Here is a 25968-nt window from a genome sequence, read left to right on the forward strand (position 1 = left end):
GTGCGGGGGTACAGGTTAGTTGAGGTAATTTGTACATGTAGGTAGAGGTAAAGTGACTATGCATAGATAATAAACAGCAAGTAGCAGCAGTGTAAAAACAGGGGGGGGTCAATGTAAATAGTCTGGGTGGCCATTTGATTAATTGTTCAGTAGTCTTATAGCTTGGGGGTAGAAGCTGTTAGGGAGCATTTTGGACCTAAACTTGGCGCTTTGGTATCGCTTGCCGTGCGGTAGCAGAGTGAACAGTCTATGACTGGAGTGACTGGAGTTTTTTACAAATTGTTTTACAAATTTTACAAATTGTTTCAGTGGTCCATGTGAAAAAGTGCTAATGAGGCAAGTAAATAAGTTATGTCATTTGTTCTTATGTTTGTGGACATCAGACACAGCTGTATTTTGTCTGATCAATAATGTGTGTGCTATGGTACATGGTACAGTGAAGTGTGTAAAAATTTAAATAATGATTCAAAATGTTGCATAATTGTAAGTAGAGAAGTGTTAAATTCATATGTTTTGTTAGATGTATACTTCTCCTCGCTTCTTTCGAAAGCATTGTCATCTATTTTGGAGCGTGTCATTTCAAGTGTTGCCTTCCCGATAAACGCTGTGCTCATAATAACATGTTTCAAGACCAGTGAGCTACAAGCCCAGCAGTTCAGAAGTAGCCTAAAGAAGAAGAAAAAAACAGTCCTGCCCTTTCTGAAGATTTCCTGTTTCATGAAAGTGCATACATACTGTCTGACTCATATACGGCGAATTCTGACTGCACTATTTACTTTAACCCAGGGTTGCTTGAGACGCACGAGAGCAACAGGCAGACTGAAAAATAAATCCGAAGAACGTCTCGAATTAAAGTCTGGATATTTACTGTAATCAAGCTTTTAGTAAATGAAAAGAAGAGTAGTTTGTAATCCGTTTCTAAATGGAGCTACTTCGGTTTTCTGCTTTCTGGTGTGGAACGATACTCTTTGGTAGTGTTCTGCTAGAACAGAAGGGTGAGTTTAAAACGTTGTTTCAAGTAGCCTATGAATGTTGCTGGTTGGCTATAGTGTTATCMTTGGTTTAAAGTAATTATTGAAACATTTATGAGGTTATTGACCGCTAGTAACATTGACACGTGTTTCTGTTTCCCCAAATTATAACTTCTAATTGCCATTCAGATTTTTGTAGCAGGTGGTCAAACATAATCCAGCTCTACATTTTGGTGGAAGGCAAAATGTTCATCTCATTTGACCTAAAACTCGCAAATATATTGATTGCCTCGTACTGCGAATTTGAATGCATAGCATTTCATGTATGCAAATTACGCAGTCAGTGTCGTTCAATATCAGAAACTCAGGAACTGTGCTACATTTATACCCAAATTCAAATGTTTTACTAAAGTGGGGATGGAATGACCGTATGAGCATAATGACAACGTATTTTCAATACTAAAATTGAGCGCTAGTATTTTCCAAGAGGAAATCATATCAGAAAATAATTTGTGTGTGCCATGATGTTTCTGCAAAGGGGAAGTAGGCCTATMTATTAAAGCGCTTGCTTAACACAGTGGGAGGAGGTTTAGCTACACCACCTGTTGCAAGAGAAAACCTGCATGGTGGTCCTACCAATGAGACTTTTCCTTCTTATGTACATTGTTGACACTGGAAGTGGGAATTATATTTGGTCTATCATTTGCAAGGTAGACACATCATAAATTGTCATCTATTTGCCCCTCCAACTCCAACCCAGTCCCAATGGCACCAAACAGCTTTGATAATCCTCTCTCCCCCACATCTGCAATTATATTTTGCCATAGGTGACAATTAACAGCATTCATCCCCACCATAGCCTGTCTCCTTGGGCTAAAATAGCATACATTTTGAGAGGAGTTTTTCTAATGATATAATTACTTTTCACTCCACAACCTCTCTCTCTACTACCAGCTCTCAGCCCAAGATAATTCTTAGCCGTTCTGTTATAACTCTATAACGGACTACAAACTTCACCTCGGGCCAACTTCTAAATCGTACACCTCTGCAGTACTTAATCTTAATGTCTTTATTGGTTTGTTTAAAATGGATCAACTCAGACATGTACAGTACACCCTAAAAACAGGAATAACAGAATATAGCCTAATATCCGTCTGCAATATCCTGCCACCATGGATACTTCACTGTCTATACTGCTGTGTGAATGCTGCCACCTGCAGTGCATGTGGCTTCTCTAGATCTGCTCCAGTCACTCTGGTTTTCAGACACTCTGGTTTTCAGACTTGCAGGTTGTATTTCGGTTGCTTCAAGCCACAGCTCTACTCTAACCTGCAGATTGTGTACAGGCAGCTACAGTAGGCGTTTTGTCCTGGTACAGGAGTACAAACATTCTCTCCTAAGTCACTAACCTTGATATTCTCTAACATCGAGTATACTACTGCACTGTGAGTAAGTCGGAGGGAAGAGAACCTCATTTGCTCTCTCTCCTGTACCGACTTTAGAGAGAGGGGTGATTATTTTGACATGGCTGGTCACATGACCTGCCAAAGTGGCTTTATCAGGTTCGCCCCCTTGCCAGCCGGTCCAATACACTGGAGACCCAGGCTGCGTCTAAAATGGCGCCCTATTCTCTATATAGTAAACTACAATTTGTGAAATAGGGTTAGATTTGGGACACAACCCCCAAGCCTCCCCCATTTCGCTTGGCTGAACTCAGCTCTCTGCGACGGAAATTCTTCAAGAGGAAATCCTTGAGCTGCACATGCAGACAGGCCCAGTTAACGGCCAATAACCCACTTTCACTATCGGTCGTGTCACGAGGACACTGCTGATGCAAGTAGCAGGTTGAACTTTCTCTTCCTATGTGTGCAGTCTGTTACACTTCGAATTTAGCGTGGTTATGTGGCAGTGACGTCAATTCAGTCTGTAAGATCTCTCCCTCCTTRATCTCTTTTTACGTCGTTTCACCTCACCTCTGTCTTAGCTATTAAGAGCGTCTGAACTCGGTCAGGTTCTGTTTTTATTCATGCTAAAGACACGCCGTAGAGGTCTGGAAGGAGAGCAAATGAGAAAGAAGGAAGTGATGTGGTAGTACTCTCTCTGGTGCAAAATATCTACATTTCTCTCTCTCTCTCTCTCTCACAAATACACACTCCAACATTACGTCCTGGTCTTTGATATTCACAAAGTGAATTGGCAAGAGACAAATTAGCAAATTGAAGACTACTCGACTGAGCGATATACTGATGTTCAATGTTCCCTTTTGTTTGTTTTTGTTGTATTGTCTGGCGGTTGTCTTAGTAGAGATGACTATCACACACAAACAGGGACACATCCCACCACTGACTCCCCGTGTGATGTCAAGTCTGAACACGACCATGGTAGATGGATGGCACCGCAGAATGTGCTGATTGTTCACAGTAGAATTTAGGCTCTGGGGAAATAGTTGAAAAATGACTACATGTTAAATTGAAATGAATGGATTGGAGAATGAATGTTGAAAAAATAAAAATAATGTATCACTTATTTAAACAACTGTCTCTTGGAGTAATACATAGTAGCCGAAAGGAACATTCGTTTGGTCTATTTCACATATTATTTTCAAAGGGAAATTGTCAAGTCTCTCAGTAAATGYTACATTCCTTCACGTAGTCTGGACTGAGATACGAGGTGAAGGTTTCACTGTACTCACTGATGTTCAACAGACCATACTTTTCCAGTGTAGGAAATGTCCATATTAATGTATTCGATGGCAAAGTTCACCTTTCTGGTGTTTGCGGCCTTTTGTTTGTCTGTGTAATTGGAGGGGGATGTCAGTTTCCCAAGTTATCATCTTCGTTAGGTTAATACAGTTTATGGCCCAAATATCAGCAATCAAAGGCCGGGGTTCAATCCAAAACTGTGCTATATAGTGCGCTTGACATTTTTAAAGGTAATTGAGCAAACATCTCTAACATTTACCACGATCAAATTAAATCCCGGTCAAAGTTCTTATCTTGTGTTTTAGACCCTCAGAGAGTGAACTGTACTCATTTGTAATCGTGAAATGTTTTCTTATTTTTAACCCTTATTTTACCAGGTAAGTTGACTGAGAACACGTTCTCATTTACAGCAATGACCTGGGGAATAGTTACAGGAAGAGGAGGGGGAAGGAATGAGCCAATTGGAAGCCGGGGATGATTAGGTGGCCATGATGGCCAGATTGGTCATTTTTCAAGGACTCCGGGGTTAACACTCCTATTCTTACGATAATTGCCATGGGCTCTTTAGTGACCACAGAGAGTCAGGGTACCCGTTTAACGTTCCATCCAAAAGACAGCACCCTACACATGACAATGTCCCCAATCACTGCCCTGAGGTATCGGGATATTTRTTAGACCCGAGGAAAGCGTACCTCCTACTGGCCCTTCAATACTACTTCCAGCAGCATCTGGTCTCCCATTCAGGGAACAACCAGGACCAACCCTGCTTAGCATCAGAGGCAATCCAGCAGTGCGATGTAGGGTGGTATGCTGCTGGCATGAAGTAAAGTGCTGCAGTAAAGAGTGAACGTATTGGATGAGATGACACATGAGTGACCTAAACGAACCAACTATTGACCACCTCAAATAACCATTTCCCTTTTGCAAACGATCAATCTGACATGTCTTTCCCTCTTTGTGTCTCCGCCCCAGGGGTCTCGTCAATGAACATGCTGAAGCTGAAGCTTCTGTGTAAGTTCTGTGACGTGGAGTCTACCAGCTGTACGGGCACAGGGAGCTGTATGACCGACTGTGGCATCACATCCATCTGCCCCCATCCAGAGGACGTGTGTGTCAGCATTTGGTGAGTGACTACAGCAGCCCTCATCATCTTTCATTGYGAGTTGGAATGACCTTTAAACTTGACCTCAGGAGAGCAGTAGTAGTGGGTTCGGTGACTGCTGTCTCTTATACACATCTAGATGTGTATAAGAGACAGCCTTTAAACTTGACCTCAGGAGAGCAGTAGTAGTGGGTTCGGTGACACACGACGACCATGTTAGTGAGCGGCAGAGCGGGAATTCGTCATCTTGCTTGGTGCTTTGTCATTTTAAAAACGACATTTGCTCTCAACAAGGTTTAACTAAGTAGCCAAACCCAAAAGTGCCCCACCCACTAACCCAAATATAGTTGCGAAATGTGAATGTTAAAAAAGTAGAGAACTAGATTTGGCCTCCTGTTCGAAGCTGAAGGCAATACCACATTATGTCATCACATTCATAGCATTCGGAGCTGAAGTCAGTTGAACTCCTAATGCCATGTTCACAGCAACACCTCTTAAAATGTGTTGCACTACATCATCTACACACCACCCAGCAAGAGACCCGAGTAGCCCATTTTGTAGGTTCATTTGTGCACCTTCAGGATTACCTCTGTATCAAATCATTACCATAATGCTTGGTAATTAGTGTGTAATTAGTGTTGTGTTAATTAGTCAAGTTATTTTCCCTTTTTATTACTGTCTATAACTTCATCACTTAATTGTAGTGTAATTATAATGGCTCCTGTTGTCTTGTTTCCAGGAGAAAGAGAGTTGACAACGTCACCATAGACACGATATGCCACAACCCAGCCCATAAGCTGCATGGTCTGGTGCTGGAGGGCTATAACAACAGCAAGTGTGAGATGAGGGAGAGGAATGGCATGGGCTCCCAGTTCTTCATCTGCTCCTGCTCCGAGGACGAGTGCAACAACCACGTGTTCTTCACTCCCTGTAAGTCCCTATGTAGTGCTATGTCACCTCATATGTAGTGCTATGTCAGCTCATATGTAGTGCTATGTCACCTGTTATGTCATGCTGAAGATGGCCTTCTGTGGGCATTGTGATTGGTCATACGAGTGCAACGACCATGACTTCTTCACCTTCTGTGAGTCCCTACGTGGTGCTATGTCACCTGTTATGTCATCGCTAAGATTGTGTAATGTAGGCTAGGCATTACAATTGACGACATAGTTGACCAACACCTTTGACGTAACTCTAAAGTAATGAATCTTTATGCAATTCCTTATTAGGTTGTCATGTAAGGTGTCACGTATTGAATGTTAACATGTGTGTACTGTTGTACACCCTCCAAATACAAGATTGCAAACAGGTTTTGCATCGTGGAGGCATTTTGGCTGTAGTCTCTCGTTCTAATCTTGGCCATGGAATCTTACGTATTTTGACTACAGCATCCAAGCAGCAATAACACAGAGGTACATTTTCGAGACCTGGCTTTCCAGAGGCCAAAATTGAAAGCATCTGCACATGGCGATCAACGACGTCATGGAAAAACATTTCCCCCTCACCGTGGAGGATGGATAGYTCTGCTCCAAACTGTCAAACTTCATGCTCACCACGAAACGTGTGAAGCATTATGTACGTAGTGTAACACACGGAAATAACAGGTGAAAAACAGCACATTGCATGTATTAACACAATCAATGTTCCCGAACCTACCCCCCGGGGGTAGTAACTGGGAAACGTTCCTCTGTGGGCCGTATTCACTGAGAGATGGCAGAGGCACAGGGACAGGTTTTATGTGACGGATCGCTTCTCTCTCTCACTCTGAGAAAAGCAAAACAAACGCCACTGGGGCCATGTTTAAAATTTCAGACGTGTGGTTTCCTGACTGGAAAAAAGGAACAAGCGAATGAGGGCTAGACGGGCACTTGCTGTACTGTATGCACACACACGTTCATAGACACACACACACACACACACACACACACACACACACAAATGCATGCACGTACGCCGGTACACACACAATCCTTAACTGCCAAACGTGTTCCTAATACAGTATCTCTGTCTGTAATTACAGAGCACCAGCAGTCACCCCAGCCTGTTCAGACAACGTGTTAACGACTCATTTACAACCCTTCAAATCCTAACTGATCTGACATGTTGTGTTTTATTATGTTTTTACGAGACTTCTGCCATCCCCAGACATAGGATTGTAAACATAGCATATGCATACACTTTCACCAGATTACTGGGACTAGCAGACACCGACATCGCTCCTTAAAAATCAGACATAGACTAGGTCTATAAAGGGAACACAATATGTGGTTGACTGGGGCATGGTTACAGCCTATTTGTGTGTTTAACAGACCAGCAAGCTAACTTCAGCTTCGTAGCTTCCAGATGCTTATTGACATTCCTCATGGAAGTGTTAGGTTCCTCTGCTTTGCCGGACAGGAGCGGGCTGCGTTGCGCGTAGCAAGATGCTCTGAGACGACACAGCTACTTGGCTACTTCCTGTTGATTTCCTAGTGCTGAAGGGAATTGGAGTGTAATGTATAGTGTGTGTGACGTTCAAGCACAGCTGAAATGTCAAAGTATAGGCTACGTCATGTATTGAGGGATCCCGAGTGGCGCAGTGGTCTAAGGCACTGCATCCCAGTGCAAGAGGCGTCACTGCAGTCCCTGGTTTGAATCCAGGCTGTATTACATCCGGCTGTGATTGGGAATCCCATAGGGCMGCGCACAATTGGCCCAGCGTCGTCCGGGTTTGGCCGGTGTAGGCCGTCATTGTAAATAAGAATTTGTTCTTAACTGACTTGCCTAGTTAAATAAAAAATTGTATCCCACAAAGTCCTTTGTGGTCATTGTTTTCTATGCAGTGGGCACTTAAGGTCAATAAACAAACAGACTTCTTTGATCTTGACCCTTGTGGCTGGTCCAGCTACTCATAGTGAGTGAAAAGGCTCTTGTGAAAATATGCTAAAGTTTTAGAGTATAGTATGAGCACTGAGGAGTTCTAATGTTGTAGAGGTGTATAATTGTATAAGTATTGTAGAATATACCAAACTGGGGGGCTGCCCTTGACCAGCACAAAAACATCCTGTGGCGTTCTGCATTAGCATCGAATAGCCCCCGTGATATGCAACCTTTCAGGGAAGTTAGGAACAAATATACACAGGCAGTTAGGAAAGCTAAGGCTAGCTTTTTCAAACAGAAATGTGCATCCTGTAGTACTAACTCCAAAAAAGTTCTGGGACACTGTAAAGTCCATGGAGAATAAGAGCAACTCCTCCCAGCTGCCCACTGCTCTGAGGCTAGGAAACACTGTTACCATCGATAAATCCACTATAATTGAGAATTTCAACAATTTATCTCTACGGCTGGCCATGCTTTCCACCTGGCTAACCCTACCCCGGTCAACTGCCCAGCACCCTCCACAGCAACCCGCCAAAGCCCCCACCATTTCTCCTTTACCCAAATCCAGATAGCTGATGTTCTGAAAGAGCTGCAAAATCTGGACCCCTACAAATCAGCCGGGCTAGARAATCTGGACCCTCTCTTTCTAAAATGATCTGCCGAAATTGTTGCAACCCCTATTACTAGCCTGTTCAACCTCTCTTTCGTATCGTCTGAGATTCCCAAAGATTGGAAAGCTGCCGCGGTCATCCCCCTCTTCAAAGAGGGTGACACTCTAGACCCWAACTGCTACAGACCTATATCTATCCTACCCTGTCTTTCTAAGGTATTCGAAAGCCAAGTTAACAAACAGATTAGCGACCATTTCGAATCCCACCGTYCCTTCTCCACTATGCAATCTGGTTTCAGAGCTGGTCTTGGGTGCACCTCAGCCACGCTCAAAGTCCTAAACAACATCATAACCGCCATTGATAAGAGACATTACTGTGCAGCCGTATTCATCGACCTGGTCAAGGCTTTCGACTCTGTCAATCACCACATTCTTATTGGCAGACTCGACAGCCTTGGTTTCTCAAATGATTGTCTCGCCTGGTTTACCAACTACTTCTCTGATAGAGTTCASTGTGTCAAATCGGAGGGCCTGTTGTCCGGACCTCTGGCAGTGTCTATGGGGGTGCCACAGGGTTCAATTCTCGGGCCGACTCTCTTCTCTGTATACATCAATGATGTCGCTCTTGCTGCTGGTGATTCTCTGATCCACCTCTACGCAGACGACACCATTCTGTATACTTCTGGCCCCTCTTTGGACACTGTGTTAACTAACCTCCAGACGAGCTTCAATGCCATACAACTCTCCTTCCGTGGCCTCCAACTGCTCTTAAATGCAAGTAAAACTAAATGCATGCTATTCAATCGATCGCCATCCGTTTTGTCACCAAAGCCCCATACACTACCCACCACTGCGACCTGTACGCTCTCGTTGYTTGGCCCTCGCTTCACACTRGTCGCCAAACCCACTGGKTACAGGTTATCTACAAGTCTKTGCTAGGTAAAGCCCCGCCTTAGCTCAGCTCACTGGTCARCATAGCAGCACCCACTTGTAGCACGCGCTCCAGCAGGTATATCTCACTGGTCACCCCCAAAGCCAATTCCTCTTTGGTCGCCTTTCCTTCCAGTTCTCTAATGCCAATGACTGGAACGAACTGCAAAAATCACTGAAGCTGGAGGCTCATATCTCCCTCACTAGCTTTAAGCACCAGCTGTCAGAGCATCTCACAGATCACTGCACCTGTACATAGCCCATCTGTAAACAMCCCATCTATCTACCTCATCCCCTTACTGTATTTATTTTATTTATCTTGCTCCTTTGCARCCCAGTATCTCTACTTGCACATTCATCTTCTGCACATCTACCATTCCAGTGTTTAATTGCTATATTGTAATTACTTCGCCACCATGTTCTATTTATTGCCTTACCTCCCTTATCTTACCTCATTTGCACTCACTGTATATATACTTTTTGTTTTCTTTTTTCTACTGTATTATTGACTGTATGTTTTGTTTATTCCATGTGTAACTCTGTGTTGTTGTATATGTCGAATTGCTATGCTTTATCTTGGCCAGGTCGCAGTTGCAAATGAGAACTTGTTCTCAACTAGCCTACCTGGTTAAATAAAAGGTGAAATAAAAGAGGTATATTCTACAATATTTTTTACTGAATATGCAATGTATTGTATAACTAATCTATAACATCTGCCTTGTCTCTGTGTTTCTCTCTTGTCCTTCCTCTCCACCCCAGACTCTCTTGACTCCCAGGTGGTGTCGGTGATCCTGGTCAGCCTGGTTCCTCTGCTGGTTCTGGCCATGCTGGTCATCACATCCTTCTATTGGTACCGCATCTACCACCAGCGCCACGCCGGTGCCAAGCGCAAGAAGACGCCGCTCGACTTCAGCGACGGCCGCGCCATCATGATGGACGACGACGGCTCGGACAGCAGCTCCACGCACGCCAACAACCTCAACCACAACACGGAGCTCCTCCCCATCGAGCTGGACTCCCAGGTGGGCAAGGGCCGCTTCGCTGAGGTCTACAAGGCCAAGCTGAAGCAGGGCGCCACGGGAGCCGGTGAGCCCTTCGAGACCGTCGCCGTCAAGATTTTCGCCGATGAAGAGTATGCCTCGTGGAAGAACGAGAAGGACATCTTCTCGGACGCTGACCTGCGCCACGAGAACGTCCTGCACTTCCTGACAGCGGAGGAACGTAAGGTGGAGAAACAGTATTGGCTGATCACGGCCTACCACCCCCAGGGCAACCTCCAGGAGTACCTGACGCGCCACGTCATCAGCTGGGACGACCTGTGGGTGCTGGGCGGGTCGCTGGCGAGGGGCGTGGCCCACCTGCACAGTGACCACACGTTGTGCGGACGCTACAAGGTGCCAATCGTCCACCGGGACATCAAGAGCTCCAACATCCTGGTGAAGGGGGACCTCACCTGCGTCCTGTGTGACTTTGGCCTGGGTCTGCGTCTGGACAACTCGCTGTCTGTGGACGAGCTGGCCAACAGTGGACAGGTACATATTCTTCTCTCCTGTCTCTCCTTTCTACTTAGGCTGCATCCAAAATGGTACCATATTCTGTATGATTAGGGCACTATATAGGAAAAGGGAGCCATTTTATTTGACCAAGGCTTATAGGGCTCTGGTGAAAAGTAGTGCACTATTTTGGGAATAGGGTGCCATTTCAGACACACTAGTGTCTGGCTCATTTTATCATACTGGTTCCTCTTCTGGACAACATATGAATGATATCCATAGAGCAAGTGCTGCTAGGCCTTTTGCTTTATTACAGTGATTAGACAAACAGCCCAGGCTGTCAGTTAAAACTGCAGTTGAATTGTACCGTTACATGGTACTGGAAGCAATCATGCATATTCTACTATCAATAGCATTAGAATGGCGTAGAACGGAACAGAATAAAACAGAATAGTCTCACACTACAGGTGGGCACTGCCAGGTACATGGCCCCTGAGGTGCTGGAGTCCAGGATCAACCTGGAGAACATCGAGTCGTTCAAGCAGACGGACGTCTACTCCATGGCCCTGGTACTGTGGGAGATCACCTCCAGGTGCAACGCCATTGGAGGTAAAGTAACACCACATGATGTCTGACCAATCACGTGACCGAGCTGCATTAGACAGTAGCCAATTGACAGGCGATATTTAGATTTGAAGTAGTGGCCTTGTGTAAGTGATATAAAGGAATAAGTATACTTCTCTGTAAAGGTCCATTAAGCTTGTTTTACTCCAATGCTTGTAAACAAAGTCAATGTAAACAAACTCTATATAGCCTAAAAAAATGGTTACAACCATCATTTTGATATCATGGATGGTCAGTCCTTGCATCCATAGCTCTTTCAATGAATTTGGGAGTGGTTAGATTTATCCAGTACCATCCCTCAAGTTTTTACCGTAACAGGGTCTGGTAGTACCGCTTTAAGGTGTTTKTAGTGTAATGGCCACCTATTATGCACATTGGTCACCTTTTCCCATGATGCCCTTCACTCAAAGGAAGTAAAGGGAGTGGGTGTGTCCTGTTTCCACCCTTCTCCCAAAGTGTGCACTTTCACACAGCCACTGTCTCACATCTCCGTTACTTACTGTGGTGTGGGAAACATTTCAGAGAAACCAAAACGTGTCAAAAAAACTATTAATTCTCTGTTAGTTCTCAAAGAACAAGAGCCTTCTATTCACTAATGTACCATTCTTCCTGTTTGTCATCTCTCTGAACAACAAGGCCAGGATATGGGCAAATAATACAAATGGGTGATTATCCAATGGGCATCCTACGGCAAGCCACAGGGACATATATTATATAACATAGAGGAATTTGTTTTTCACTTCCCTCTGTCTCTGTGGTCCATTTTGTCTTGTGGGTGATCCTGTTTGACCATTTGTGTCAGAATGTTGATTGAATGTTAGTGTTGGTGCACGCCTGCTTCCAGCGCGGCCATTTCCTGTTTTCCCTTTGGTACCTAGGGGCCCCTTTAGCGCTGTCACCACGGTAGCGCTGCCACAGAGCCCTCTGAAGGAAAACATGGCCGAATGATCAGCCTATTATACCCTCTCACATTTTCCTTCCAATGGCATGGGGTGAAAGAATAGTGTATGTGTGCCCATTGGGTACACCTCTGAAATGAAAATAGTCAATTTCCTCTCGCTTTCTTTCTCTCGCTTTCTCTCTCTCTCTCTGTCTCCCTGTCTTCCTCCCTCTTCTGTCTCTGTCTGTCTGTTTGTCTCTCTCTCTCTTTATCCCCCTCTCTCTGTCTGTCTGTCTGTCTCTCTCTCTCAGCAGTATCTTGTGCTGAGGCCTATACTCTACAGTAATAAATGAATCTCCCCATGTCATGACATTACGTACATCCACCATCCACGACTATTCCAGCTGGCACTGTAGACAGCCAGTGGTGAGAGGACAGGATAGCATAGATTTACGGGAGAGGGGAAGCGCGGCGCCTTCCTACCCCTGGATGGGAATAGGACCGGTGGATAGAGAAGCAATTGGGATAACCCATGTGTTTTGGCTTAGTCTGATCTCGCACACCAATACCACTCGTCTTCCCCTAGATTGGCGTGTGTTCTGATAAAAGTGGAGGTGTTGAAATGTGTAGTGCGGTAGGAAAGCCCAAGGAGACTTTCCCATGTTGAAAGGTTAAATCACTGTTGGAATTTAGCTAGTCTCCCACCTTGATACAGCAAGCTGCCTTATTTTGTGTACTAACGTTACTGTGCTGCACTGACAGTTTGTTTGGATATTCCCTTGGGGGTAAAATGTTTGCAGAGTTAGAATGACTAACTCAACAACTGCTACTATCTATGTCTGCGAAACTGGCATTCACACAGCTACATACAGTACATGTATTTTTACTACTTGTCATCCTTTCAATAAAACTTCCCATGCTATCATCCAGCTCGGTGAGTCAATATTGACGGCATAAAACCCTGTTCACCTGAGCACACACACACACCCACACACACACACACACACACACACACACACACACACACACACACACACACACACACACACACACACACACACACACACACACACACACACACACACACACGCACACAGCAGATGGCATAAAACTCCTCTCAACTTGGAAAACACAAACACTTCCCTCTTCCCCAAACACAGTCAGACTGACACATCTCAGTGCCTCATTATAATGAGTGGGTAGGTGAAGCCGCCATGGCTTCCCTGTCTGTCTGTCTGTCTCAGCCGCCACCTGCCTCAGTGCCTCAGCAGACAGATGTCAGAAGCTCCCGTTGTCTCACTGCCTTGCCTGGCAGACCGCCACACAGGCAGTCAGTCAGCCACTTTGTCACAGTTTCGGGGCCTTTCGTATGATCTGGGATCTGTCACGCGGTACGAACGCGCCCCGTCTGTCAACAGGGCCAGTCGCAACCTCAGAGAAAGCAGCAGCAGCCGTCACTATGCATTCTTTATCCTCAAAGTAAAAGTAAGGACAAGTAAAAAGAATCAACTGTGGGAGAAAGTAATAAATACATCGTCCCGGGCCGTCTCTTTTCCCGAAATGTCTTTCCCGTATAATTTGCACGGCTGGAATTAGGAGCAGGAAAGACAGGAGGGCGTTCACTGGCTGGTTTAGGGAGGAATGGGAGAACAGTGGTGTTGACCATCCCACTGTAGGAGAAATTCCTTCACTCCCCTGAGGGAGAAGACAGGGTTAGAGTAGAGTGGAGGAGGACAGCTGGTATCCAGATGTCATGGCCTCACCTCAAACCTGAATGGGCCCCATGCTGTCTGTTTGTCTGTCTGGCTAGCTGTCTGGCATTCTGTCTGGCAAGCTGTCTGTCTGTCTTTTCTGCCTGTACCCTTACAGAAAATGGTTTCACATGTGGAAAATCACATGATTTCACATGAAATTTCACGTGAAATCATGTGTTTTGTAACACTTTGTCGGGAGCCCAACAAATTAATGTCGTAGCGTGTAAAGCAACATGTGATCACGTGAAACTACACGTGAAAACTTGTGATCACATGTTGCTTTACACGCTACGACATTCATTTGTTGGGCTCCCGAGAGGCGGTCTAAGGCACCGCATCTCAGTGCAAGAGGTGTCACTATAGTACCTGGTTTGAATCCAGGCTGTATCACATCCGGCCGTGATTGGGAGTCCCATAGGGCGGCGCACAATTTGCCCAGCGTCGTCTGGGTTTGGCCGGAGTAGGCCGTCATTGTAAATAAGAATTTGTTCTTAACTGACTTGCCTAGTTAAATAAAGGTGCCATTTCTTTTCACATAAGATCACGTGATCACATGAAAACATGTGTTCACATGAAAGGCATGTGTTTTTTTTCGTAAGGGTATTACTTCCTGTCTGTCTGGTTGGCTGTCTGTGTCTGGCTTCCTGGCTGGTTTTCTGCCTGGCTGGCTGCCTGTCTGTCACCCAGGGCTTTAACAACCTGTGAGGAAGATAAAACAAGGTCAGAGCCATCGCCACAAACTCTCAGCTTAATCAAAACCATCAGAGGAGAGAAGTAGAATAGTTTATCGTTCTCCAAGAGGGAGGGAAAGAGTGTCAAGCGTGATTGTCAAGCTGTCTCAAACAGATTCATGTTACTTTTTTGGCAAACTTGTTAGCTCTATGAGGATCTGTTTTCTTGATTTATTTAAGTTGACTGAAATCCTAATATCTACTATACTGTAGATAGTGTACTCGAAAATAACCAGTACAAACTACTGTATGATGAATACAGGTAATACCACATTCCTATGTGCATGAGGGGTACTATATGTCTGTGGGTTTACATTGGTCAAATTGTATTGTTAGGTGTTGCTGTTCTGTTGGAGCTAGGAACATAAGCATTTATTTATCTTATTGTATTTTTAGGTGTTACTGTACTGTTGGAGCTAGGAACATAAGCATTTATTTATCTTATTGTATTTTTAGGTGTTACTGTACTGTTGGAGCTAGGAACATAAGCATTTATTTCGCTACACCCGCGATAACATCTGCAAAATATGTGTACACGACTAACACAAGTTGATTTGACTTGTGAACTGGCAAGTTGTGGTTCAGATATACTCAGGCGGTGCATGGCTTTCTCAACCACAGGGTACAGTTTGAACAGGAGTCTCTAGAATGAGTCATTGTAACAAACATATGACTGGGGCCGCACAGTAACTTAAACAGGTCAGGCTTTGAACCGGGAAACCAGACTGAGACCTGATGGTTAATAGCATGAGGGAGAGGCTGAGGCTGGCCATGTAGTCTAAATCTATGGAAACCCATGTCTGAGCTGCCAAAAATGTACTGTATCAACATTACAAACCAGCAAGAGGAAGTCGATGGTGAACTACAGAGCGGGAATGTTGAGACATTTTCTGGATTCACTTGTTCAAATCAAATCAAACTGAATTTGTCAAATGCGCTGAATACAACAGGTTTAGACCTTACAAGCCCTTAACCTACATTGTAGTTTCAAGAAAAATACAAGTTTAGAAAATATTTACGAAATAAACTTAACAAAAAAAAGTAACACAATAAAATGAAAATGTTTCGGTACCGAATCAATGTGCGGGGTACAGATTAACTGTTCACCATTCTTATGGCTTGGGGGTAGAAGATGTTAAGGAGCATTTTGGACCTCGACTTGGTGCTCCGGTACCGCTTTCCATGCGGGAGTAGAGAGAACATTCTATGACTCGGGTAGCTGGAGTCTGACAATTTTTAGGGCCTTCCTTTGACACCGCCTGGTATAGAGGTCCAGGATGACAGGAAGCTGGCCCTAGTGATGCCCTAGTGTAGCCTTGCAGTCGGATGCCGAGCAGTTGCCATATCAGGCGGTGATGCAACCAGTTAGGATGCTCTCGATGGTGTAGCAGAATAACTTTTTGAGGATCTGAGGACCCATGCCAAATCTTTTCTCCTGATGGGGAATAGGCATTGTTGTGCGCTCTTCATGACTGTCTTGGTGTGTTTGGATCTTGATAGTTTGTTGGTGATGTGGACACCAAGAAACTTGAAGCTCTCGACCCGAGGGGGTAATCCACGACAGCCCCGTCGATGTGAATGGGGGTGTGCTCGGCCCTCCTTTCCTGTAGCCCACGATCAGCTCCTTTGTCTTGATCACGTTGAGGTTGTTGTTCTGCCACCACACCACCAGGTCTCTGACCTCCTCCCTATAGGCTGTCTCATTGTTGTCGGTGACCCTGTTGTGTCATCGGCAAACTTAATGATGGTGTTGGAGTCGTGCTTGGCCATGCAGTCGTGGGTGAACAGGGAGTACTGGAGGGGAATCAGCACACAGTGTTGAGGATCAGCGTGGCAGATGTGTTGTTGCCTACCCTTACCACCTGGGGGCGGCCCGTCAGGAAGTCTAGGATCCAGTTGCAGAGGGAGGTGTTTAGTCCCAGGGTCCTTAGCTTAGTGATGAGCTTTTTAAATTAGTTTTATTTTTTTTTACCCCCTTTTTCGCCCCAATTTCGTGGTATCCAATTGTTAGTAGTTACTGTCTTGTCTCATCGCTACAACTCCCGTACGGGCTCGGGAGAGACGAAGGTCGAGTGCCATGCGTCCTCCGAAACACAACCCAACCAAGCCGCACTGCTTCTTAACACAGTGAGCATCCAACTTGGAAGCCAGCCACACCAATGTGTCGGAGGAAACACAGTACACCCAGCGAATGGTCAGTGCCCGGCCCGCCACAGTGCACGATGAGACAAGGATATCCCTACCGTCCAAACCCTCCCTAACCCGGACGACACTAGGCCAATTGTGCGTCGCCCCATGGATCTCCCGGTCACGGCCGGCTGTGACCGAGCCTGGGCCCGAACCCAGAGTCTCTGGTGGCACAGCTAGCACTGCGATGCAGTGCCTTAGACCACTGCGCCACCCGGGAGGCCCGCTTAGTGATGAGCTTTGAGGGGACTATGGTGTTGTACACTGAGCTGTAGTCAATGAACAGCATTCTCACGTAGGTGTTCCTTTTGTCCAGGTGGGAAAGGGCAGTGTTGAGTGCAATAGAGATTGCGTCATCTGTGGATCTGTTGGGGCGGTATGCGAATTGGAGTGGGTCTAGGGTTTCTGGGATGATGGTCTTGATGTGAACCATGACCAGCCTTTCAAAGCACTTCACGGCTACAGACGTGAGTGCTACGGGTCGGTAGTCATTTAGGCAGGTTACCTTAGCGTTCTTGGGCACAGGGACTATGGTGGTCTGCTTGAAACATGTAGGTGTTACAGTCTCGATCAGGAACAGGTTGAAAATATCAGTGAAGATATTTGCCAGTTGGTCAGCGCATGCTCTGAGTACACATCCTGGTAATCCGGCCTTTTTGAAGGTTGACCTGTTTAAAGGTCTTACTCACATTGGCTACGGAGAGTGTGATCACACAGTCACCCGGAACAGCTGGTGCTCTCATGCAGGCTTCAGTGTTACTTGCCTTGAAGCACACATATAAGTAATTTAGCTTGTCTGGTAGGCTTGAATCACTGGGCAGCTCGCGATTGGCGTTCCCTTTGTAATCCATAGTTTGCAAGCCCTGCCACATCTGTAGTAGGATACAATCTTAGTCCTGTATTGACACTTTGCCTGTTTGATGGTTCATTGGAGGGCATAGCGGAATGTCTTATAAGCGTCCGGATTAGTGTCCTGCTCATTGAAAGCGGCAACTCTACCCTTTAGCTCAGTGAGGATGTTGCCTGTAATCCATGGCTTCTGGTTGGAATATGTACATACGGTCAATGTGGGGACAACGTCATCGATGCACGTATTATGAAGCCAGTGACTGATGTGGTATACTCCTCAATGCCATTGGATGAAAATCATGAAACATATTCCAGTCTGTGTTAGCAAAACAGTCCTGTAGCTTACCATCTGCGTCATCTGACCACGCTGATGTATGATGAATCTCAATGTGTCAATTTGTCAGTTATCATAAAAGGTGATTTCTTCATTAACAGTTCTAATACAGATATGTGAGTCAATAGGAAAGTGATATGTGCTTTAAAAATACTTTATAACATCATTAACTGACCTTAATTGAACAGGTCATCCTCATTTACAGTTGAAGTCGGAAGTTTGCATACACTTAGGTTGGAGTCATTAAAACTTGTTTTTCAATCACTCCACAAATTTCTTGTTAACAAACTATAGTTTTGGCAAGCCGGTTAGGACATCTACTTTGTGCATGATGCAAGTAATTTTTCCAACAATTATTTACAGACAGATTATTTCACTTATAATTCACTGTATCACAATTCCAGTGGGTCAGAAGTTTACATACCCTAAGTTGACTGTATCTTAAAACGGCTTGGAAAATTCCAGGAAATGATGTCATGGCCTTAGAAGCTTCTGATAGGCTAATTGACACCATTTGAGTCAATTGGACATGTACCTGTGGATGTATTTCAAGGCCTACCTTCAAACTCAGTGCCTCTTTGCTTGACATCATGGGAAAATCAAAAGAAACCAGCCAAGACCTCAGAAAAACAATTGTAGACGTCCACAAGTCTGGTTCATCCTTGGGAGCAATTTCCAAGGTACCTGAAGGTACCACGTTCATCTGTACAAACAATAGTACGCAAGTATAAACACCATGGGACCACGCAGCTGTTATACTGCTCAGGAAGGAGAAGGGTTCTGTATACTAGAGATGAACGTACTTTGGTGCGAAAAGTGCCAATCAATCCCAGAACAACAGCAGAGGACCTTGTGAAGATGCTGGAGGAAACAGGTACAAAAGTATCTATATCCACAGCAAAACGAGTCCTATATCGACATAACCTGAAACGCCGCTCAGCAAGGAAGAAGCCACTGCTCCAAAACCGCCATAAAAAAGCCAGACTACGGTTTGCAACTGCACATGGGGACAAAGATCGTACTTTTTGGAGAAATGTCCTCTGGTCTGATGAAACAAAAATAAAACTGTTTGGCCATAATGACAATCGTTATGTTTGGAGGAAAAAGGGGAAAGCTTGCAAGCCGAAGAACACCATCCCAACCGTGAAGCATGGGGGTGGCATCATCATGTTGTGGGAGTGCTTTGCTGCAGGAGGGACTGGTGCACTTCACAACATAGATGGCATCATGAGGAAGGAAAATTATGTGGATATATTGAAGCAACATCTCAAGACATCAGTCAGGAAGTTAAAGCTTGGTCGCACATGGGTCTTCCAAATGACAATGACCCCAAGCATACTTCCAAAGTTGTGGCAAAATGGCTTAAGGACAACAAAGTCAAGGTATTGGAGTGGCCATCACAAAGCCCTGACCTCAATCCCATAGATAATTTGTGGGCAGAACTGAAAAAGCGTGTGCGAGCAAGGAGGCTTACAAACCTGACTCAGTTTACACCAGCTCTGTCAGGAGGAATTGGCCAAAATTCACCCAACTTATTGGGGGAAGCTTGTGGAAAGCTACCCGAAACGTTTGACCCAAGTTAAACAATTTAACGGCAATGCTACCAAACACTAATTGAGTGTATGCAAACGTCTGACCCACTGGGAATGTGATGAAAGAAATAAAAGCTGAAATAAATCATTCTCTCTACTATTATTCTGACATTTCACATTCTTCAAATAAAGTGATAACTGACCTAAAACAGGGAATTTCTACTAGGATTAAATGTCAGGAATTGTGAATTGCTGAGTTTAAATGTATTTGGCCGAGGCGTACGTAAACTTCCGACTTCAACTGTAACTCACTTGCTTTGCATGAGCAGTTGTCAGAAATATACCCAGTCGGTGTTAACTTTTTTCTCAAACCACTATCTACTTTCTCTTGTCTTGTTGTTGTCTCATCCATTGCAGAATTTAATGTTAGGTTGGTTGGCATGAAAAAAGTTTCTTTCTTAAACCAATATTGAACATTCCTTCCTTTTTAGCAAACACTGCTTGTGTGGAGACCACAAAATGACCTTAAGTGTGGACTTAGCATGGGAGCCTATGAAAAAAAATACAAAATTGTTTATTCGAAAACAATAGCTCCCAAAATGGCATATGTTTTTGAATAAGACGATAAACAATTTTGTAWTTTTTTTTTATAGGCTCCCATTACACAACCCTGAAACTGTTAACATTTTAGCAGATGCTCTTATCTCGAGCGTCTTACAGTAGTGATTGCATACATTTTCATACTTGCCCCGTGGGAATCAAACCCATCAAACTCACTACCGTGGCATTGCAAGCACCATGCTCTACCAACTGAGCTACACGGGACACCAGGAATAAAAGAAAGAACCTCTATTCCTTTACTCGCTTGAATAATGACAGATGGGTGGGCGGGTGGGTGTACTTTTGCTAAAACACTGAAACGAGGGAAATCTTCTTGTCAGAAACAGGAAGCTCATGCCTGTGGAGTCAGCTGTTGGCTCAAGCCGTGACCTAGCATCCGATTCCTGTCTGTGTTCATCTGGACTTCCTGTGAGGCCTCTCTTCTGGGCAGGGACTGTGCGTTTCTCATCTGTCAGCCGGAATTCAGTTGAATAGTATTACAGTACTGTACAGGGAAATAACTGATCAGCTTTAAAGGTCCAATGCAGCCATTTTTATCTCAATATCAAATCATTTCTGGGTAACAATTTAAATGTTTTCAATTTTACCTTTATTTAACTAGGCAAGTCAGTTAAGAACAAATTCTTATTTTCAATGACAGATTAGGAACAGTGGGTTAACTGCCTTGTTCAAGAGCAGAACGACAGATTTTTACCTTGTCAGCTCAGGGATTTGATCTTGCAACCTTTCGGTTGCTAGTCCAACGCTCTAACCACTAGGCTACCTGCCGCCCCATTTTAAATACCTTACTTCAATTAAAATGGTCAAAAAGAAACAAAAATTGCTTCTTAGCAAAGAGCAATTTCTCAAGCAAGAATTTAGCTAGGACTGTCTGGGAGTCATCTGACTGAGGTGGGGAAAACTGATCATTAGCTGTTATTGGAGAGATTTGGAACTTTCTTTCTTATTGGTCTATTAACTCATTTACCTCCTGGTGATGTCAAAATTGGCAGGCCAAAACTCCATCCCGTCAAAACAGGCGAAAATTTCAAGCAGCTCTTACACAATGGTTACCGTGGTTATTCCAACCTCGTAGTGTGGAAATATTCATAAAACACAGGAAAATCACATTTCTGACTGCTGGGCCTTTTGACTCCGCTTACTTAACAGGTCAACTCATCATTGTTTTGAGAGATTGTGTTGTGAGATGGTAAAGGTTTTCATTATGATCCATATACTATTTCCATGTCTTCATTCTATTCACGATGTGAGTACTAAACGAATGCAAAAGTGAAACAATAGTTTCAGTACAGTATAGGTATTCATTATGGATGTATTTCTTAATGCCACAGTGCCATTGCCCCCGAATAACCCTGTTGTTTTCAGTTGGCTCTGTCTCATGTCTGTTCAATGTTCTTTTCCAATAATGGTTTTGCAATATGGAGCTATTGAGGATCATTTACTTACTGGCATACCATTTTTTTTTTGCGTCGGAAATCTGGAAAATGACTTTTAGTTTCATTTAGCGCTTGGTTCTTATACAGAATTTGTCAGACTACTTTAAGTACCCAATTTGGCCTTTCTGAAACAAATGTTTTTATACCAGAGCTCCACTCTTCAAAGTGAACTTGAGTTTGATTTGTTGCTCTACCAAAAGGACAGATCAGATCAATGTAAAGATAAATAGTTCTCTGCAAACCATTGACTAAGGTTTCCAGACGGCATCATCCCAAGCCAACTCTTTGAAATTCTGCCTTGAGTAAACTTTATTTCTGCATGGGGTTTGACGAGCATCTTGGCCGCCGCGTTATAAGATAGCTGACACTGAGCCAACGCTGAGTTGGTGAGTTGTTTCAAGCACATTCTCACTGAGATCTAATGCAATAATATTGACTGTTTCTCTCAGGCAGGTTTTCCCAGGCCCCTGATCCTATAAACCTAAAACAAATGTAATTTTTGACTTCTGTGACCTCTGTATATCTCTGTTCATGTTTGAGTATACAATATGATAGGATACTTTATTGTCCACTTTCATGGAAAATCATTTAATGAGGCCAGAACTACATTTGAATAATCACAAACCAGTACAATGTTCTGTGGCTCTGTCTGTGTGTTTATGAACCTACAACGTATCTTTTGAGTTCTGTATCTCTCTGGCCCCTGTTTTAAATGTTCGGCTTTGTGTGTGTTTGTGTACAGAGGTAAAGGACTACGAGCCCCCCTTCGGTAAGGTGAGGGAGCACCCGTGTGTGGAGAGTATGAAGGACAGCGTTCTCAGAGACAGGGGACGACCAGAGATCCCCAGCAGCTGGATCAACCACCCAGTAAGTAACTAAGAGCTGCTTTCATTATGCATAATGCACACATTCTCAGATGGATTATTGCATAATTTCCTTGCACATTTTATTTATTTTTTACAACAGCTATTTTTTTCATAGGATAATCTGATTAGGGCCAACCTCTCACTACCGACTCCAGTATCTGTGTACCACTGCTGACTGTAAGTCTCTGTGCTCCGCTCCTCCTCCCTCAGGGCATTCAGGTGGTGTGCGGCACGATAGACGAGTGCTGGGACCACGACCCCGAGGCCAGGCTGACTGCACAGTGTGTGGCCGAACGCTTCAATGACATGGAGCACCCAGACAAGCTGTCTGGACGCAGCAACTCAGAGGAGAAGATTCCCCAGGACATCTCTGTGACGGAGTTTGAAGAGATTGAGAAGAAGGAAGTATGCCTCAGAAACTACAATGCCCCTGCTGGGGAGGCTGAGAACTACAATCAACCAAGCAGCTGAGAGAGATTTAAGTGGAGAGTCTCTTCGTATATGCTCTGTTTATTTGTCCTGCTTGTGACTCCAAGGAACAAACAGTTTGGCTGTTGTGTGTCATGGATGTAAAAGGGAACAAAACTGAACAATCCAATCAGCAAGGAATTTATATCATGATTTTTTATTTTTTTAAAGATATACAGCATTTGCTCCAAAGACGGATTAAAGCCATGACTGGACTGGTGAAAATATAAAGCCCTCTTAACTAAATACTGTTTGCACTTTATCAATAGCTATGCATACCAAATGATGTACAGTACCAGTCAAAAGTTGACACACCTACGCATTCCAGGATTTTCCTTTGTTTGTACTATTTTTTACATTGTAGAATAATAGTGAAGACATCAAAACTATCAATTAACACATATGGAATCATGTAGTAACCACAAAAGTGTTAAACAAATCAAAATATATTTGAGATTTGAGATTCTTCAAAGTAGCCACCCTTTGCCTCGATGACAGCTTTGCACACTCTTGGCATTCTCTCAGCCAGCTTCATGAGGTAGTCACCTGGAATGCATTTCAGTTAACAGGTATGCCTTGTTAAAAGTTCATTTGTGGAATTGCTTTCCTTCTTAATACGTTTGAGCAAATCAGTTGTGTTGTGACAAGGTAAGGGAGGTATACAGAAGAAAGCCCTATTTGGTAAAAGACCAAGTCCATATTATGGCAAGAACAGCTCAAATAAGTAAGACAAACGACAGTCCATCATTACTTTAAGACATGAAGATCTTTCAAGAACTTTTCAAGTTTATTCAAGTGCAGTCGCAAAAACCATCAAGCGCTATGATGAAACTGGCTCTCATGAGGACCGCCACAGGAAAGGAAGACCCAGAGTTAACTCTGCAGAGTTAACTCTGCAGAGTTACCAGCCTTAGAAATTGCAACCCAACTAAATAAGTAACAGACATATCTCAACATCAACTGTTCAGAGGAGACTGCGTGAATCAGGCCGTCGTGGTCAAATTGCTACAAAGAAACCACTACTAAAGGACACCAATAAGAAGAGACTTGCGTTGAGATTTTTGGTTCCAACCGCCGTGTCTTTGAGAGACGCAGAGTAGGTGAACGGATGATCTCCGCATGTGTGGTTCCCACTGTGAAACATGGAGGAGGAGGTGTGATGGTGTGGGGGTGCTTTGCTGGTAACACTGTCAGTGATTTATTTAGAATTCAAGGCACACTTAACCAGCATGGCTACCACAGCATTCTGCAGCGATATGCCATTCCATCTGGTTTGCGATCAGTAGGGCTATCATTTGTTTTTCAACAGGACAATGACCTAACCCACCTCCAGGCTGTGTAAGGGCTATTTGACCAAGAAGGAGAGTGATGAAGTGCTGCATCAGACGACCTGGCTTCCACAATCACCCAACCTCAACCCAATTGAGATGGTTTGGGATGAGTTGGACCACAGAGTGTAGGAAAAGCAGCCAACAAGTGCTCAGCATATGTGGGAACGTCTTTTAAGAATGTTGGAAAAGCATTCCAGGTGAAGCTGGTTGAGAGAATGCTAAGATTGTGCAAAAGCTGTCATCAAGGCAAAGGGTGATACTTTGAAGAATATAAAATATATTTTGATTTGTTTAACACTTTTGTGGTTACTACATGATTCCATATGTGTTGATTCATAGTTTTGATGTCTTCACTATTATTCTACAATGTAAAAAATAGTACAAACAAAGGAAAATCCTGGAATGAGTCGGTGTCCAAACTTTTGACTGGTAATGTATATTCAGTTACTGTATATTCTTGATGACAATACAGTGCAATTATAGGAAAGAGGGGTACTGTACCATTGTATCTGGAAAAAGAAGAGAGCTGTCAATACTGATACACTAATACAATTTTTACCCGTTTTCAACTGGCACTTTTTGACATTTTTAAAGGCATCATTGGATGATAAAAGGGACTGGAGAATGCAGCTATATCAAGAACCAAGGTGAAAGTTTCATTCCTGGAAGCACGGTATGAGAAAAGGGCCAAGCTATGAAATGGAAAATGATTCCCAACAAATAAACCCAGGGGAATGCTGATATGTAATGACAAGGAAGGGAACTTGATCCCTTCTCAATTAAAGATCTCTATCAAAACCCCTCTATGTATAATGTTAAAAGCCTTAATTAAAGACTTTCAGTGTTCTACTCTTTTAAAGATGGCGTATTTTCATTTTCTTGGCATAGGAATCAATGTTCTATTTTTCTTGCTGTCTATTATTCACCTTGACCTGACCTTAGGTCTCCGGTTTGATTGAATAAACTTAGGTAGCTCATGTCCATTCTCTTTTAGCTAAATGGCTACAGTGTCTTCAGCTTGCTCTCTACCCACAGTGTTGAAGGCTCACAGTGTGTGGACTACTCCAATGTGTGTACTACTGCCGGACAGGACATTCAGTCAAACCGCATTACAGTAATATGTTAGTTCATTTCACTGCCACTCTGAAGTGGAGTTCTATTTCCTTCTCGTCAGAGTTTCCAATGCTGTCACCGGTCTACCAGACTATAACACAAGGCTCACTTAGTTTAGCTCAACCTTTAGGTCATATCAGGACATGTTTTGGAGGTTGTATGCCGGTACTTGAATATTGCCAAACCACATTTTAACAGCAGTAAACATGAACACAGGTGACCTCCAATTCATGATTTATCCCCCATTTAACTCGCATTACCTTACACTTAATATAAAATAAATGTCTCCACCTCTGTGGCAGTGTGACAGTTCTTTATCCTCATCCATAACTCCTTGGTGAGTGTTTGTGAGGTGTTTGTTAGGTTAGATGGAGGTTCAGCAGGTTTAGAGCACTGAAACCTGCCTAGCATTGACAGACCTTTGATCCCATTCCCAGCCGATAGACCTGCACTGTCTGACGGAGGCTGTCTCTGCATGGGCCTCTGCAGCAGCTGCCCAGGTCTAACCTAACCTACATCTGCTGTTTCCCGCGTTCCATAGCAACGCGGTGGAAAACACACTCCGCTGCCAAGAC

General features: G+C 44.0%; 1 protein-coding gene across 1 annotated transcript; it reads left to right on the forward strand.

The window, feature by feature from the left end:
* The first annotated feature begins 686 nt into the window (after positions 1 to 686).
* On the forward strand, positions 687 to 25139 carry LOC111956220 (TGF-beta receptor type-2-like). The gene is made up of 7 exons (XM_023976673.2): positions 687 to 995; positions 4646 to 4796; positions 5515 to 5705; positions 9934 to 10706; positions 11135 to 11276; positions 22358 to 22482; positions 22692 to 25139. The coding sequence occupies exons 1-7, from the start codon at positions 923 to 925 to the stop codon at positions 22950 to 22952; spliced, it is 1716 nt and encodes a 571-aa protein (XP_023832441.1). The 5' UTR covers positions 687 to 922; the 3' UTR covers positions 22953 to 25139.
* Positions 25140 to 25968: the final 829 nt, after the last annotated feature.

Source organism: Salvelinus sp. IW2-2015, linkage group LG31, assembly GCF_002910315.2.
Source record: "Salvelinus sp. IW2-2015 linkage group LG31, ASM291031v2, whole genome shotgun sequence".
NCBI classification, from domain to species: Eukaryota; Metazoa; Chordata; class Actinopteri; order Salmoniformes; family Salmonidae; genus Salvelinus; species Salvelinus sp. IW2-2015.